This window comes from Chaetodon auriga, chromosome 19 (genome assembly GCF_051107435.1).
Source record: "Chaetodon auriga isolate fChaAug3 chromosome 19, fChaAug3.hap1, whole genome shotgun sequence".
NCBI lineage: Eukaryota > Metazoa > Chordata > Actinopteri > Chaetodontiformes > Chaetodontidae > Chaetodon > Chaetodon auriga.
Window position 1 is genome coordinate 5,751,775 of NC_135092.1, and position 17,609 is coordinate 5,769,383.

Consider the following 17,609-nt stretch of genomic DNA (forward strand, 5'->3'; position numbering starts at 1 on the left):
ATCAGCTATGTTTCGCCTGTGGAGCAGCTACCACAGTGTCCGTGTGTGTCCCCCTCTGCGCGCAACGCTGGTTGCACCTGTCGCCCCGCTTCTTATCTCTGTCCAACGTGACACAAAGATGTTTTCTCAAAAGGTGCGGGCAGTGAAAAGACTTCACATCCGCCCATTCAGTCGCCTTTTCTGTTCCCAGCTCAGCACAGAGCCTGTGGGCGTCCACATCGACTGATAAGTTCTTTTGTCCAAATGTCAGCTGTAAACTGTCTGCCGGCCGTGCACACAGCGATCCCAGCGTCACTTAATAATGATCAAACATTGCTATTGATTGACGCAACTAGAAGTCAATAGAAAGCTGCGTGCGTAAAAGGGCAACGCGCAGTCAGTGATGTGGCGGCTTCCACTGGATGCGCGCCACTCCCCGTGTCCTTCTCAAGGAAGAACGCAGTTTATTCTGGTGAAAAGAGACCGCTGGTTCAGGGTTGCACAACCGCCTCGTCGTCTTAGTTAGGAGCCCTCTCCATGGTGCTGAAGTCGCCCACGCTCACCGCTCCACGCCGCTCTTTCAACGCTGCAAAAAAAAAAAAAAAAAAAAAAAGCAAGCAGCCCACTCCAACGAGTCGAGTCATGGTCACATTCCAAATCTTAATATTTTCTCTCTGGAAATGAATGACAGATTCAGCCAGGCTGACGTTATTCGGTGTGTTTTTACTTATTTCAAGATGGGAAAAGTCTCAGAATCCAAAAATAAGATTGAATCCACAACAGCAGCCCATGAGGACAGCGACATTTAATACGAGAAAAGTCTTGAAAGCTGATTTGTTCGGAAAAGAAGTCTCTGAATCGTAAGCATTTCACATTTTTGATTAAAAAAAAAAGTAGATTAGAATAGACAGTCCCTCTGCTCACTGCTCAAAAATCCACTCAGTGCTGAAGAAACAACATGTTCTCACAATGAAAAGCCATTCATGCAGTTTACGTCTTGATGCATTTGGATTGAAAACAGGTGAAAGAACAGTTTCGAGCCTTATTCTTTCACATTTTAATGAGACAAAGCAGATGAAATGAATGTCTTTTTGCAGTGGAGCTCCTCAGGCTGGAAAGCCAGAGCTTGTGTGACAAACAGGAGAGGACAGCTTCTGCTGCTCCGTGCTCCGTGGATGACAGTGAGAACAACATTAGCTGTCGTGAAATAATAATAGGAATTTATCCGTGCCCTCTGTAAATAGATACGAGTTGAACTCCACACTCCGCAGGACCAAAAGGAAAACCCACAGGAAAGCAAAAGTCCCAGCTGGAACAGCAACAGTAGCCATTAGAGCCGTTTTCTTTTCAAATTCACTGCCAGGAAAACAGTATTCTGATTGCATAATCTGGGTACTTGGGTGTGTTATGGGTAATAAATCTACATCTTGGCTTTAATGGTCATAAGCTTCTTATTCCCTTGCGATTCAAAGACCCTCAATAGACCCTGACCTGCAGGCAATGACCCAGTGAAAATGAAACGCAGAATGAGCCAACCATTGAAAATGCTAGGAAATGGTCAACCATCTGGAAGCATCATGGGCGCATGTATAGGATGCTTTCTTTCTAGAAAGCCTTCAACCAGAACATGATGGAAGGTTCACGCTTTAGTGGACAGAATGCATCCAAATTTAAGTTTAATGGCATTTGTCATAAAGCAGAGTGCAGGATGATTTGCTTCGCTGTACAGTTTAATGCTGTCTGCTATGCTTGGGTGCCCTTGTTTTATTAGACTCCTTGATTGGTTACTCATTACACTCTTAATCCCGATTGAAAACACATTCCATGACAAAATATATTTTATGACTGTGCTGTGAAATGAATGCAACTTCACTTTCAACTGCTCCTTAACCCTCACACTCCATTTGAGTACATGATCCTGGCTACAATTATTGCCAACTGCATCGTCTTGGCCCTGGAGCAGCATCTACCTGCCAGCGACAAGACACCCATGTCCGAACGTCTGGTAAGTGCTTCAACGTGTCTGTCTTTGAGGTCACTTCCTTTTAGGCAAAGAACTTTTCAGCTGATATGGAGAGTGATCCCGTTCTAACCCTTATCGGTAGAGTCAGGGTCCCAGAGTTGCCAGGAATTGACTTGAAACAGCTTAATTGCATCAGCACCTCCACTCATCAGGCTGTGTTCACCCTGTGTGTTTGTCCCTATGTTTCTTCCCCTCCAGCTCCTATCTTGTAAGTCAGCGGAGCCTCTCAGTGAGCTGCCTTTGATCCTTTGCTCTGGATCCTTGTTCCCACAGCTGCTCACATATGCACTCAGTTTAAACCAACATTTGAACTCTGACAGTCACATTGCACAGCTAACCAGAGACTGCTGCATGGGGAGGTCAAGTGGCAGAACCCGCCCTGTGTACCAGGGAAAAAACACAAAACAAAGCTGAGTAGCACATAGCTTCATGCTTCAGCACTTTCCTGTTCGTGTTCTTGAGGGTGTTGTAGCTCAGGGGACTTTGTCTTAAAATAGAGAGCTGGAGAGTGTTACAAAGAGCAACAGCTTGATGAGGAAAAAGTCAATGAATTCCTGTCATACTCAACCACCTGCTCCTGTTTCAAATGATCTCAGCGGCTGCAATCTAAATTCAGCAGTGAAGATGTGACAGTGAGGAAAACAAAAAGGAAGTGTTCAGCACCTGAGAAAGTGATTAGAGTGGTTACACAAAGGGGAAAACAAGCACCCTCTCCCGGCCTCCTCCACCTCGAGGATGTAATACAACAAGAAGCCTTTTAATTAGAACAAGGGATCAGCTATTATTTATGAAGCTCTGTCAACAGAGTAGGAGGCGTGAGCAAGTGGAGGCGATGATAGAAGCTATTCAGTAAAAGTATTTCAGATCCATTGTAAGTCTTTAGCGCTGTGATCCTTGGGGATTTCCCCAGCCGTCTTCCGTGAGGGTATTTATAATTCAGGAGTATTTTAGATGTATGTATAATAGATATTAGACGCTATAAGTACAGACATGAATCCAGGCAGCCCTCCAACCCTGTCATTACATAAGACGTTCAATTGTTTTGCCTATGAATTTGGTCTTTTTAGAGCATACCAAAATGAAAATACTGTACGTCACACTGAATGCCTGTCATTGTCGAAAATGTTGCAGGCTCCTACGGCTTCTTTTATTGGCCAGGAACTCATCTGCCTCTCAGCAACAACAACAAACCGTTATTATTTTACCACCACAGCCTTCACGCTTAATACAGTAACCATCGTGCAACATATCTATTATCACTGGACGCTCACTGTAGTCGGCCTGTGCTATAGAAAAGGTCACATTTCTTATAGTGCTCAGGCCTGTCACGCTGCTTTAATGTGATTATTTATGTTGGAGGCCGGGTGAAGCTGGGGGTTGGGGATACTGACTGTCAGGTTGTAGTATGCTGGGAGCGAGAGAGAGAAATGGAAGGGGAGAGGTTAGTGTAGGCGTGAGATATCCTCCACTCATGCCCTGCACATTGCCCTAGGCCCTTGCAGATACTAATGGAGGCAAAGGAAAAAGTGTCATGTCATACACGCCTGATCCATCTGGCGTAGTTAAAGCAAGGCCCACGGTTAACCTAGCCACATAGTGTAAATGATCAAAGTGTGACACACTGTGGATTGTTTTACACTTTTAGGGAATGATGCAGCATGTCCAAATCAATCTTGTCCAGTCATGTGTGTTGGGCACATGCTCTGAGTGCCAAAGTGCCCTTTCAAACAGGAATGTCTTTGTCCCACTGGGATGATGTTGTGCTTTTGATTTGTCCTAATGCAACATTTGATGTCTCTCTCATGTCACACTTGGGCTGCTCAATGGCTCCCCAGCTCCGTTATTCCACGCTTCATTTTTGTCTTATTGCAACACCAGAGCAGACCAAGTGCCTTTCTGGTTGGTCAAAATGTTAACAAAAGTACCCTATTGCTCTATGCATATGCTCCTCTGGTTGGCCAAACTGCTATCATTTTACTGCTATCAAGAGGACCTCAGGTGCCCACCAATTCCATGCTTCATTTTTGTCAGCCCACGTGCCCTTCTGATTGGCCATAGTGGCACCAAGTTAATCTGGTCTTTATTTTTGCCTAAATGTCACACCAGGGGGGTAACTGAACCACCCAAGTTCTCTTTTGGTTGGTCCAAATCCCAACCTAGGAGCTCAAATTACCCTCTAGTTCCCAATAAGCCTTCTGAAAGTCCCCATGCCCTTTTGGTTGGCTCTAAAGGCCCCCATGTGCCTTACTGTTTGCTCCAAGTTATTTCCACTTCCATGCATCATATAACCCTTATGTTGTGCAAGAGAGTTGCCCTAAAATATGCCCTCAGTAGAGGTTCCCCGCTCTCATTCTGACCCCTGCTCCTTACAGAGTCTATACAACGTGATATTTTGACCAAACACAGTCCTGTTGGAATATTTGTATTTTCCGCAGGTGATGGGCTGCTATCAATTGAAGTTAAATAGATAATTTGGTATGTTTGAATGCATTAAATGAACCGACCTAAAGCTGAATTCATTTACCAATGCCAATATTAAGATCATGCTGTGTGTGTGTGTGTGTGTGTGTGTGAATATTTGTTTTCACAGTATTTACTGTCTTTTCATCCAAAGAAGGCTCCACTTCCTGCACTTCTGTTCATGCTGGTGCAAGAAGTGAAAGGAGCCATCTCTCTTTTACTCACCCCTCCCTTTCACTGAATGCTTCATTAAGCACTCTCTTACCTTGAACAAAAAGATCTTCCGCTGCCACTCATCCTCTCTCTCTTTCTGTAGGACGACACAGAGCCTTACTTTATTGGAATATTCTGTTTCGAGGCTGCCATTAAGATCATCGCCCTGGGCTTTGCATTTCACAAAGGCTCCTACCTCCGCAACGGCTGGAATGTAATGGACTTCGTGGTCGTCCTCACGGGGTGAGTCCCTCGCCCGCTGGGTGTCAGCTGGGGATGGAGGTCATAAGTGAGAGAGTGGTTTCTTTTGTGTGTATCTGTGAGCGCCGTGAGTGAGAGTGTAGTGGAATCACCTTCTTCCAGTTAGAGCATGCCTACAAGCATCTGTAAGTTATTCAACAAGTCGCACAAGCCTGTAAAAGATGTGAAATGAGTCACATTTGTTGCTTTAGCCTTTCAATTTCTGTCCTAGATTTTAACACTGCTGCTGGCCTATGCTGTTTGGGCACCCTGTCCATATGTTTTGCAGCCTGCATAGAGCCTTGATCCTGAACCCGGAGTATCCAACAATCATATTTAGATAGTACGTTCCCGTGTCTGCTGCTTTTGGCTATACAGTGTAAAACATTTGATTTATGATAATATTTCAAGATTAAATCCAGAAACTTTTGTCTCAACAACCACGCCAGATTACCTGAGCCTCACCACCTGAGCAGCACTGCATACATTTTTATTTGATATACTGTATGTTTGAAAAATAAGTGCATGTCAAGTTATTGGCTAAGTGGAACATAGATTTCTTGGACAGAGGCTGTCATAGTTGAAAGTTGTATTTCTCTCTCTCTCTGTTGGAGCAGCTCTTAGTGGGGCTCGGACAAGAGTGGCTGCCTGGCAGGGAAGCTGTCAGACTCGGGGGTTTTGGAGCCATGTAATGGCCTGTGTTTCTCATTATCAAAAAAGAGTCAATGACAAAGCAACGGTCAGGTCAATAGTTCTGAGTAATTACTCCTGGGGTTTCAGCTCAGGCGGCACTGAAGCTTTGTCTGGAAGGTGGCACGGTGCGCCTTCTCTGCTTTTAACTGAGAGTGTAAAGAAGTTTCTAAGTGTGTAGTTTGTTCTGCTCTTGTCGGATGCTTTTTAAGAGCTTTCACATGATTGATGTGTCGTTCAAACTTTTAGTTCCTTAACTTCCTACTCCTGGCTCCAGCAGAGGAGTCCTTTTTTTTTTTTTTTTTTAGAAAAAAAAAAAAAAAAAGACAGTAATCATGTTGTCCTGTGGCGCTGTGTAAAGCTGGTAACCATTATCATAAACTCACAAGCTGACACATTTATTACATTATTGTGGTTGGAGGTTATAAGACAATTACAAAATGCTTTATTGTAATTTAACCACAACCTGTCCCTGTCCGAATGGGCAACATCAGTTTAGTGAAGGCGCACTCGCTGCTCACATCTCTGAATGCAGGGAAAAAGTTCAAAGAGAGGCCATCATTTCACAAAATCCCTCCTCAGTACAGATCATGACGATCAGCTCACCGCTAACGCCCACGGCTGGATGAAGCGTTTGATTTTTACTTAGGTAAAAGTAGTTGTACAACAATGTAAAAGTAGTCTATTAATACACTTGGAATAACTCCTCACTGCCTGAAAAACAGTCGTCCCATGTTAGAAAAGCACCACTTTCATCAGAGTTCCCTTGATGCTTGTAAATGCTCCTTTTGTTTTGTTAAACTGATGAGCAGAGAGATATTGTTTGTGTTGTCTGTGTGAGTTCCGGTTCGGGTTTGTGCTGCAAATAATGCTATATCAGAAAGTCAATAAACAAATTAATGAAGCTGGACACTGAATGAGGAACAGAGCAAAGATTGCAGAGAGGCAGTGACCACAAGTGGTTGGGGGGGGGGGGGGGTGAGAAAAACAGACAGATCAAAATGAAGGGACGTAGTGCCAGATTTCCCTCCGACTCCTTTATAAACAAACATACAAATTTGAAATTACACTTCGTGCATTTTAAGCCAACACCCTGAAAGCTGGTGTTTAGGATTCAAGCATTTCTTTTTCTGTTTCAAGCCAGCACATTAACAGCTGAGAGATGCCCTTTCTTTTTCTTTCACACGGCACATAAGTGGGAAGATTGTGTTTGGAGCTGTGACTGGATTTAATGTTCCCCTGCAATACCTACACAGTGGAAGGAATCGTGTGTTGGGAGATGAAAGGAGGCGTCCTTTAAATGTACGGCTGAGATCACACAGAGGCACGCCGCTTGGAGCAAAACACTCGAATTCCGCTATCTTCATGTAGAGAGAGACCGCAGCTGCTGTCTGCCATGTGATACACCTTGTGCATCCAAACAGCAGTGGTGCGAACACCATTTTGCTTTGCATTCTGTTGCTTTATACAGTGTGAAGATGAGGCTTATTCGTGTCTTAAAAAGTTATTTAAATATGCAGTTGTCCAAATATCTAATGATTTTATAGGAGTATGTCCGTATTTTCTTGTTTACAACGTGTCACGTATCTTAAATCTTTTTTAGTTTTTCATCTCATCAAAGACTAAAGCTGGACAAATAGCTCTTCAGTTTTGGCTACCCACTGCTGACACAGCTGGATACAAATTAACCATTATGTTGTGTATGTGTGTCTCCGTTTGGTTGCCAAGCAACCACAGTAGATAATGTGCCTCGGCGTCATCGGGGGTTTCTGTGTGTATGTGTGTGTGTGTGTGTGTGTGTGTGTGTGTGTGTGTGTGTGTGTGTGTGTGACGCTCTGTTGGCTTTGTGCTCAACATGCTCCTGCGGGATCGGGGGGCCGAAGGTGTCCGGACCAAGGCCACATCAATTCGCAATCAATCAGATCACCTCTGGGCGTGGTGCGGCTCGCCGGATCGCAACACAAGCAAAATCTGATCCTGGGAGAAATAGTCCTGATGGCAAATGATAGGAACACAGAAGAGACATTTAACCATGTCCTCACATGTTTAGCCTGAGGTTAAGAGGATTAGACAGACTTTACTGCACACCTGGGTGTTAGAATCTGTTTCTGCTTTGTCCTGTTTAGTCTGCAGAGGGAATGAGCCGCCTGCAGGCAAGAATTAGCGATTATAATTAAACTTAAGCACGGTAGAAATGATGAAATGATTACTTATTTGGAGTAGCAAGAGAAAAAGACATCAGTCAGTGAGAAACCCACAGACGAACATTGGAGACTGCTACAGTTGGATGCTATTGATCAAAGCATGACTGATTGATAAAAAAATATTTTAAAAGCGCTGGATAATCAATCAAAAGTGACCAGTGTGGGTTTTTATTGATTGTCCAGAAATCTAATGTAGAAGATGTGATTGTGGCTCCGCGACGAGGGAAGAAATAAATAATCCTGCTTTGTTTGCATTTAAAACATATTCAGTTCTGCTCTATTAATCATCTCATATTACCTAAATCAATCATATATCTTACTCTTTTTTTCTATTTGCTCAGGACTAGTTCTGCCTTTTGTAGAATTCCAGTGCTTAGTTCTTAGGATAATTATATTGATACAGCCATCCAGTTCTAATGAAAGGATCTAAATGATGGTGTAGCTGCAGGGAACAGCAGACCTTTAATCTGTCCTGATAAGGCATTAGGAGCCTGTAATAAGAGAATAAATCTGCCAGGGTTGCCGAAGGCCTAATCAATAGAACACTGAGCCGGCCAGCCCAGGAACACTGAGCCCTGATGAGGAGCTAGACATGACCAATCACATGCTGAGTGCTGAGGACGACAGCTTTCGTGACATGAAGAGAAAGGGTGAGAAGCCTGTTCTGCTTCAGAAAACCATTTTCTTTTCCAACATTTGCCAGCATGAAGCATCGAGCTCACAGAAACTGGGAAATCATGACTCAGTGGCTGGAAAGAATACTTTTAAAAATCCAAGAAGAAGGGGATTAAATGATACTCGCACTCAAATTTCAGAGGCCAAACTCAGTGAGAGTCCATTCATTCTGCAGTCTCTAAGCAGCAGGTTTCACCTCCTTTCAGAGCAGAAACTTGGAGAATCAGTTCAGGTCAAATACTTTTTAAAACCATGGAGAGTGTTGGAAAGTGGTGTCTTGCATTTTGAAATGAAGGAAGCCAAGAGAGTGATGTATGATATTGTTTACCATGACCATGATGAGTAATCACATCTGTTGATTTTAATATCTTCTGTGGAACTGACATCACCTGGGATTCTCAGCTTGGCCTTGGAGAGAAAACCTGTGTCACATTGTGGGGGTGTGGAGGTGGAAAAAGGTGGTTGACAATGATTTGGTCCTCAGATGTTCATCAGGCGAAGTCAGACACAACTTGAACTTGCCTGATTCAGACTGACATGTCTTTAATAAAGTCAGGAATGTGATTTTTTCTTTCCAAGTCAAGAGTTCTTGATCCCATGCACCTTGTCGCTTAGACTTCATGACGCTCAAGAACTGCTTCTAACATGACATGGAAGCCCAACCTTAAATGGCTGTGGCATTCTTTTAATAGACATATCAGCATGTGAAACATGGTACTAATTGGCCATTACTAAGCTTCTCACATGTGTAGGAGTAACAACTTGTATTTATTTGCTTTATTTGTACAATTACTTAATCGAGACAGACGAAAGTGCAGGAAAATAGTTACATAAGAAAAAGAACTGCAGCAGATATAGTGTATGTAGGCTTTTAAATACAGAAATACAGGATAAAACAACTAAACAAAGAAATGGATAAAACTGATTTGGATGTGTGGGTGTGTTCAAAACCCAGTATGACTGTGTTTGTAATTCAGATGGTGCAGCATATTTGTGACATTTTTACAGAAAAAGATGACCGACTAAAGATTTGCATCGTGCACTGGAACGGTACAGTTATGGCTTACCTGCTTGTGGCTCCTTAGCTATTATACCTTTTGATCAATTGGGAAATTCCTCCTGAGGCAGGGCCATTTATGCACTCAAACAGAGCTCTTACAATTGAGAACATTCAGAGATCATCAATCATTCAGGTTGGATATCTAGAAGAAGTCAAAGGCAGCTGGATAACTGAAGAAAGCAGCCTGAGCTCAGTACATTGATGAGTTTGATTTGGGAATAAATATTATGCCACTAAATATGCACACTACTCTATGTCCACATATATTTTATGGTGTTAATATGTCTCATAACTGTAACATCTGAATGATTCTACATTTAACCTCCCCTACCTCTTGGCCTTTGATAGCCAGTCGTTGCTGTTATTGACCAAAGCCTCAAATGGCCTTTTACTGCCCGTGCAAACTCTATGGCAACCACAATCTAAGGCTCCCGGGTGAAGTCACTGAGAACAATAATCCCGCTGTCATCTCCAGGGAAACAGAAGCCAGGGCAGTTATTTTTATTTATTTATCTGTATGTTTGATTTGCCAGTCCGGGCCGTAAGTGGTCAGGGCGAGAGTCGGCGCTTGTGTCGACTTCAAAGTTGTGATGTCCTTTCATGTGCCTCTCAGGCAACGGGCCTCAACACAATGAGAGGCTTCAAAGTATAGTTGCAGAGACTACAGAGGGGTTGGGCCACTTTAGCTTATGCTTGCACCCGGCAGCATGAATAAACGCTGCCTTTGAACGTCTGCCAGAATGCGAGTGTGTGATCATGTAGGTCTGATAGTCGTGGCCTTGCTGACGTTACAGGTGTGCTTGATGTGGACGGGGTTTGTTTCTCTGTGAATTTGTATGTCTGTGTGTCCTGTCCAGCTGCACCTGAGGGCTGAGGGCAGGGTTGGGATTAAATAGCACTTCATGACATGTGACTTCAGTGTTGAATCCACTTATGAAAGATGTTTCTGTATAGTTTTAGTAATGCTAGCTGCATGCATGGCTCTTTGGTTGGTGGTGTCAGTCTAGTGACGGCCTGTTGTCGGTCTGTTAGTCCACCACCGTCACTGTTACTGTATGAGAGGGATGAGTACATTTCACAAGCACTCTTAGCTTTTTTAGTCTAACATTTAAATAAAATGCTGACAAAATGCCAAGAAAGGACATATTCTTACACATTTTCTGTTATTAAACAGACAAATACAATCGTACACCTTCTGAATTCAGTTCAATTTCTGTTGAGTCAGCTAATGGGGACACTATCTGCAAGGCTAAATGAGCTAACTAGCTCATTGCAGTTAGTAGCTACAGCAAAGAGTATAGTGAGCAGCAGTTACCAATTACTCTCATGATGTACTGCCCCCCATTTGTTTGGAGTGACCATTGACAGGCGGCCATGTCTTACACATTACCTTTTAAATTTACTTATCCTTTAAAATACCTCAGCATCTTGATGATGACATGACGATTCCCTTGACTTTTCACACACCTGCTTAACATCAGCATGTTAGCATTGTCACTGTTAGCATGTTAGCATGTCAGTATTAGCCATTAGCTCAAAGCACCACACTGCTCACATCATGGATGTACTAAGAAAAAGTACAGCCTCACAGCCACGTGCATGGCTGTAGACTCTTTAGTCTTCTTTCAATACTCTATGACGTTTGTGCACACCATTTTTACTTTTACTTTACTTTTTAACATTGCATGCAAAGAACTGCTGATTTTTTTGTTTGAGCACACATGTTGCATGTCACCACTTCCTGAAAGCAGTTATACAATACATGACAAAGGAGATTTTCAACAATTGTCATAATCACTACCTAAAGGTTTTCTACATAAGTCTTTTCTCATACAAAAACAGTGAATCAGAACTTAAAGGGTAATTCTGTGTTATTACAAATTGGGTGTGATTTTTGCAGGTTTGGCCGTCATTTCTATCGGTGATAATAATGTTGTTTTAACTGCAGAGATCTGGGTGTGCAGCAGCACCACCCATTTCTTAATATAATCATTTTTGGCTACAGTTTTTACCAGCTGAGGTGGAACTTGGAGCAGGAGGGTTTTGCTCTGTTTCTTCACCCAGCTGCATCCTGAGTGCTGGATGTGTAGTAGTGATGAAGGATGGTCTCATAATCCTCTCAGTGAGATGTTAACAGATTTACAGACATCAGCACTCATTAACTTTCTCCTCTCTTCCTTTTCTTGAAGTTTCTTTTAACCCAGATGGTTGGTTTCTCAGAGGTGTTTTTCCAGTTCAATCATAGAGCTTTGCTTTCACTGATGTTATTGATCCTTTTCTGGATATCTGCTGTACTGACAGATGTGGTAAGAGACCCAACAACCCAACACACAACCAACCAATTGGTTTTGGTTGGTTGTGTGTGTGCGTGTGGTGGTTGTTCTCAGCACAGGCTGTTCTGCTTGATGTCGTCTTGCCAGTTAGCGATCCCTTCAGCCACTGAACGCTGTGTGCTCTGTGAGGCCGGCTGAGTGCCGCTGATGCTGATGCCATGTTGTTCACGTCATAGCCGACTGAAACCAGCTCCGCTCTGTCTGTCTGAGCAGCGGGTGCACGGGCAGTTCCTTCTCTTCCTGCTTGCACAGGGACATGGTCAGGAATAAGAAAGTGAGGCAGAGCTGCAACAAACCATTCTTTTCATGATTGATTATGCTGCTATCATTTTTGCTATTATTCCATTAATCATTTTATAGTTTTCGGAAGAAGTGAAAAATGTCTCAGAGCTCGAAGGGACTTCTTAAAATTGCTTGTCCTGTCCAAACCCAAAGAAATTCAAGTTAGAGAAATCACTCACAGCAAATTGGAGAATCAGAAATTGCACATTCTGCATCATTGATTACTTCATTAATTACTTAATCAACAATCAAAATTGCTTTCCATTAATTTTCTGTCAATGGAACAATCACCTGTTAATTACAGAGTAAAACTTTACAACTTCAGACATTCAGGATGACATGAACATGAGGAAAAGAGGATATATATCATCAGTTGATGTAATGAAAGAAAAGATGATGTAAAGATAAGCCAGAGCAGAATACATAAACTGGCTTCCATCACTCTGTTAATAAACCTAACGTACTTTGTTGCACAGTTTATAATCAGGGACCATGTAGGCATACACTTTAGGAGGTTGTGGGTCATGATTTAGCTAATGCTGCTGTGTCAGCTGATGCTCAAAACTTTAAACGGTGTATTTCATATGTGGAAATTGTCATCATAGTCATACAGTTTGTTGGAGGTTAAGCTTTTCAATGTGGATCAAATACACTTCGAACTTCCTGTATACGCAGCTGCATCCAACTCATTCACACTTATCAACATTTTTTTTTGCCAATTTCTCTGCCGCCCTCATCTGGCCTTCTTTTTTTTGCTCGTTTGTTCATTGCTCATCATAGCCGTCAAACTCATCATATTGTGATTGTCTCATTAATTACTTTCTCTGCTCCAGCAGTCAAAGTTAGGGAAGTGGCACAAACAATAAACAGATTATTGGCATTTTTTTTTTTTTAAATAACCATTCTATGTCTCTATTGCACAGCTTACAGTAGACAGGTAACAGGACATGATGAGAGAGAAAGATCCCGAATGACGTACAACAAAAGATGGCAGCTGAATGTGAGTGTTGATCATGGCACCTTAACCCTGAGATCACCAGGGCGCCCAAACTTATTGTCAATTCCAGCCTATAGTTGAAGTGGATGTAACATTTTCCACATAAGCATTAGCATGTTTGGACAACTGAGTCAACCAACTCACTAATCAGAGCTCACACCAACCAGCAGGCAAGCCCCAGTTCATGAATTTCTATGAGAATGGAAATACAGTGCGCCAAGGTGACTCAGCATAACACTGGATGTAACAAATCCAGCTTGCATCTGTCTCTTTGCCACCACCTATTTATGTCTTTTGACTGAAATGGCTGCTAGCTAGATGGCTTCACATGAAGTGGCTCAACCCAATTATCATTGTGACATATATTTGGCAGGTTCTTGGCGGGACGGTCACATCTTGCATCATTTGCACCAGTTGTGACACGCAGCCCCTGGTAAGAAGGCATGGCTCATAATATAGAAGCTTTCGAAGGATAACCTGGCTTCATTTAGCTGAGAGGGAAGTTGGCAAGCACACAGAGATGCCCTACAGTGCACATTAATCACAGATCTGTTGGACTAATTGATGTGCACACATGTGTAAGTGAAGAACACACACACACACACACACACACACTCATACATGTCTAGACACATGAAAACCCACACACACAAAAAGCCATGAGTAATCGCTCCCTCGCTCTTTGTCTTACGCACGTACACACAAACACACGCACTGATACACACAACTTTGTGTCTCTGTTGGCTTGGCTGCCAAGCGTCCAGTCAAGCGTGGCTGAAAGTGATGCTTGTCATTTCCTGTAGGCAGAGGAAGTGCACTACACCACAGCTGGTGTGGCTGACTAGCAGGTTTCCCTCTTCCCACATGATTCAGCCCAGAGCTAATTACAAACAACGTGTTGTTTCCTGGCAAACATCCGTCACGTTACAGGTAGTTCAACTGCATTTTGTGGGAAGGAGTGAAAAGAGAGAGTGATATTCGTGGAATGTGTATTTTTATCCTGCAGTGGCACACGGCCAAATGAAAAAGAAATACACATTTGCAATTAATGATTGTTTTCACTATCACCAATTCAGAAGTTCCCAAGGTGACATGTTCCCCAGTTTGCCTGTTCTGGGCAACGAACAGTCCAATCCCCGAAGATATTCAATTTAAAATGAAATAGCTAAAAGTTGTAAATCCTTGGATTTTAGAGGCTGAAATCAGATGGTGTTTTGAGCCATGCTAATAGTGTGGCTATAGGGACGGACCAGACCATCAGCAACCACTTTGGTTCAGGGTGAAATTTCTTAACTGTTGGATGGGTTGCCATGAAAATTTATACAGACATTCATGGCCCCCAGAGAAGTAATCTTACTGACTTGAACTATGACGATGAGCATGGCAAAGCATGCCGGCATTGTTATTGTGACCATGTTAGCATGCTGAAGCTATCATTTAGCTCAAAGCACAGCTGTGCCTAAATCCAGCCTCACAGAGCCACTCGAGTGCCTGTTGACTTTCAAGGCCCCATTTTCGTTACGGCACAACAACCAACGCAAACAGCACTTAGACCGTTCACTTTCCCATCTGTATGGTATGTTGGCGCTCTGTGCAGAGCGCACAGTGCACAGGTGAGAGCAGAGGCGCGAACAGGTGGGAGGCGCATTTAAACGAGGGAGTGCAAAGTGAGTTGCTGGTATTTTGGTAGAAACTGTGTCTTTGCACTGAGAGTCGACATCTCAGAACCACATTTGTCAGTCTGCTGCCAATCTGATGATTTTTGTCAACACAGGGGAAAAAAAAACAAGCAAACAAACAAAAGAAAAACTTGGAGCAGAAGAGCAGCAATGAAACACAATACTTTACATATGACTAAACTAATTGTCTTAAACACTGCTCAGCCAGTGGATGTGTTTAAATCAGCATCAAAAAATAAAGTGGTGAAAGCAGGATCCTCTGTAAGCCCGTCGGCTTTTAGCTCTACATGAATACAACTGATTGTTGCAGTATCTGTTACCCACAGCTGCTTTATACTGTGTGCAAAGCTTCTCCACCAGTTCATTAAATCCCTGCAGACGTCTGAAGGCAGCAGGACAGATAATGATGATCAATCTGCAGCCTCAGATTCGAGAAGTGCCACATCAGAGCGCAGTGCTGTTACGCACAGCTGTCCACTGTGTTCACCTTGGTTAAATCACAATCAAATGATGCCAGGCTGCTTCAGGATAACCACACACACCCCTACACACATCAGACTGGTATGTTCTAACTTGGTATTCTGACGTTTATGTGGGAGATATCGGATTACTGGAGCTCAGTAATCCTGTGCAGCCTCCTTTGCAACTTTTTAAAAAAGATTTCAGCAGTTTGTGTTTTCTTCTTGAAACGTGCTACTGTATCACATTTAAAACCCCTTACCATTCCAGTAAAGCTTAGCCTATCAAAAGCATACCCAAAGTGAACTGACAGCTGTTCTTGAGCCGTTTAGACTACATGCATGGTTTTGGTCTCCTTTGAAAGGGAACACACTGAACTTTTATCCTCAGCAGTCAGAATCACTGTGAGTGCTACAGGCACTCGGTAATAGAAGTTTGAACACACTGATGTAGAAGGGATTTTTTTCTTCACAGGGAAAAAGAGAAGGAGGGCCCTCTGTTCAACTCACTGTTATCGGCCTCTCTGTTTGCTCGGCTTTATATGGCAGATCATGATTGGTCAAGTGAGATGTCCTTTGAAACCTGAGACTCCAGAGAGCAGACGCTTGTGGAAGTTGTTAAAGGGGGAAAACATGGAAGACAAGCAGAAGACGAGCACATCACTTCCCAATTTGAAAGGAGAAAACACCTTTCTGTGGATTATTATCTTGTTTTGGACTGAATATCTTTGCTGCAGTGGATCATGTGGGCTTTTGTCGATGTTTCCAGGCCGTTTTTGTCTGAGTGTTATCGAGCTGTGGATCACTGACAGACATAATTGGTGAATTGCCTCAACATTGTGTTAATTTTAAAAACGGTTGTTTGTCTGCTGTTGCCGTTTAATGTGCCCCCTGTTGGGATTCATCTTGAAATGGTTTGCATCAATTGATTCACAAGAATCATAGCTTTCTAACAGTGTATAGTATGACTAATTGGAACGTAGCATTTGTGTCAATAGATGGGCAGAAAAATAAACAGGAAAAGATCCTGCGGTTTGAGGGCAGGCCGTCGGAACGGAGATATGTCGACACAATCTACAGTGTGAGATACAGTGGAGTTGTGACTGAATAACATCAAATTGATGCGATCATATGAACTGCCTCACCAACCTCTTTTTGTTGTTGTTGTTGTTGTTTGTTTCTATCTAATGAACCGTTGAAAGCCCACACCATCTGCCTCTGGCTGCAGATCTGTGGTGCTGTGTGCTCACATGGTGTCACTCTGCACCATCCACACAGGTGATTTGTTGAGCTGTTGCTGTCATGCATCAGCTGTTTCAAAGTAATGAGATCATTGATGTGACTGGCTGAGAGTGTATTTATTAATCACCACACCCTTGGGTCTGTTCTCCACTCCAAACAGCCGTTTGTACTGTTGTACGTTTTTGTTTGTGACTCCCACAAAGTCTGCGTGCCTGTGCTGCAATTAACGATGAATAAATAGATTAATCATTTCAACATAGCATGTAGCCCCTATACAGTATTAGCATTTTAAACCTAATGAGGTTTAAAAGAGTATAGGGTCGCATTGGTATTTGAGCAATTCAGCAAATACAATGATGATAAAACAGAAAGATACAAATAAGTAATTGACTGACTAAAATGTTGTTTCAAAGATGCTAAATATAGTTCTCACAGTCCACAGACAGGCACAAACTATGAATGCCTGGACGGCAAACAGTTGGACTTAAATTTAGAAAAATCGCATTACACAAAAGGAGCCAAACCATGCCCAGCTTTAAATATCTTCATGGTTAGTGCCCCTCCGGTGGACAGAGGTCAGCTTTCAACCTGGAGGCTGTGTTAGCGAAGCTTGCACAGCGACGGTAAATAAGAGAGGATCCTCGAGCCTGTAGTCAGCGGCGCTGAAGAGAATGTCAGCGTTTATCGTGCCGTTCTCAGAATGACACGTCAGCCTGCAGGATGTTTACATGACTGTCACCTGTGACACAGGCCTACACACCGCTTACTCTCGTATCTTGATATTTCTTAAGTGCAACATCACTCACACGAGGAGCTGTCCTGATTTGTAAGCAGGCATTCTCAGGTTCAGCAATGTGAAGAAAGCACTTTTATTTACAGGGAAACTATCATCAGGAATAAAATCATTTAGCTTTAAATGTCACCATTGTTAAGTGAATATTTACTGCACTTTTAGTCACCCTGCCTGACCTGTTCGTTCCCTCTGTGATTATGGTAAAAATGTTGACAGGTTGTGGTAATCGTTCTGTTTGGCTCTCTTCTTCTAGTTTGTACTGCAACCAATGAAGCATTTAC

At 42.9% G+C, this 17,609-nt stretch overlaps 1 protein-coding gene across 4 annotated transcripts in view; it reads left to right on the plus strand.

Annotated features, from left to right (window-relative positions):
* Positions 1-17,609, plus strand: part of cacna1bb (calcium channel, voltage-dependent, N type, alpha 1B subunit, b) — a 159,921-nt gene that overhangs the window by 6,024 nt on the left and 136,288 nt on the right. For all 4 annotated transcript variants that reach the window (XM_076758020.1, XM_076758019.1, XM_076758022.1 and 1 more), the window contains exons 4-5: positions 1,878-1,984; positions 4,779-4,918. In XM_076758020.1, the coding sequence (XP_076614135.1) occupies positions 1,878-1,984; positions 4,779-4,918 (247 nt within the window). The remainder of the gene's footprint in view (positions 1-1,877; positions 1,985-4,778; positions 4,919-17,609) is intronic.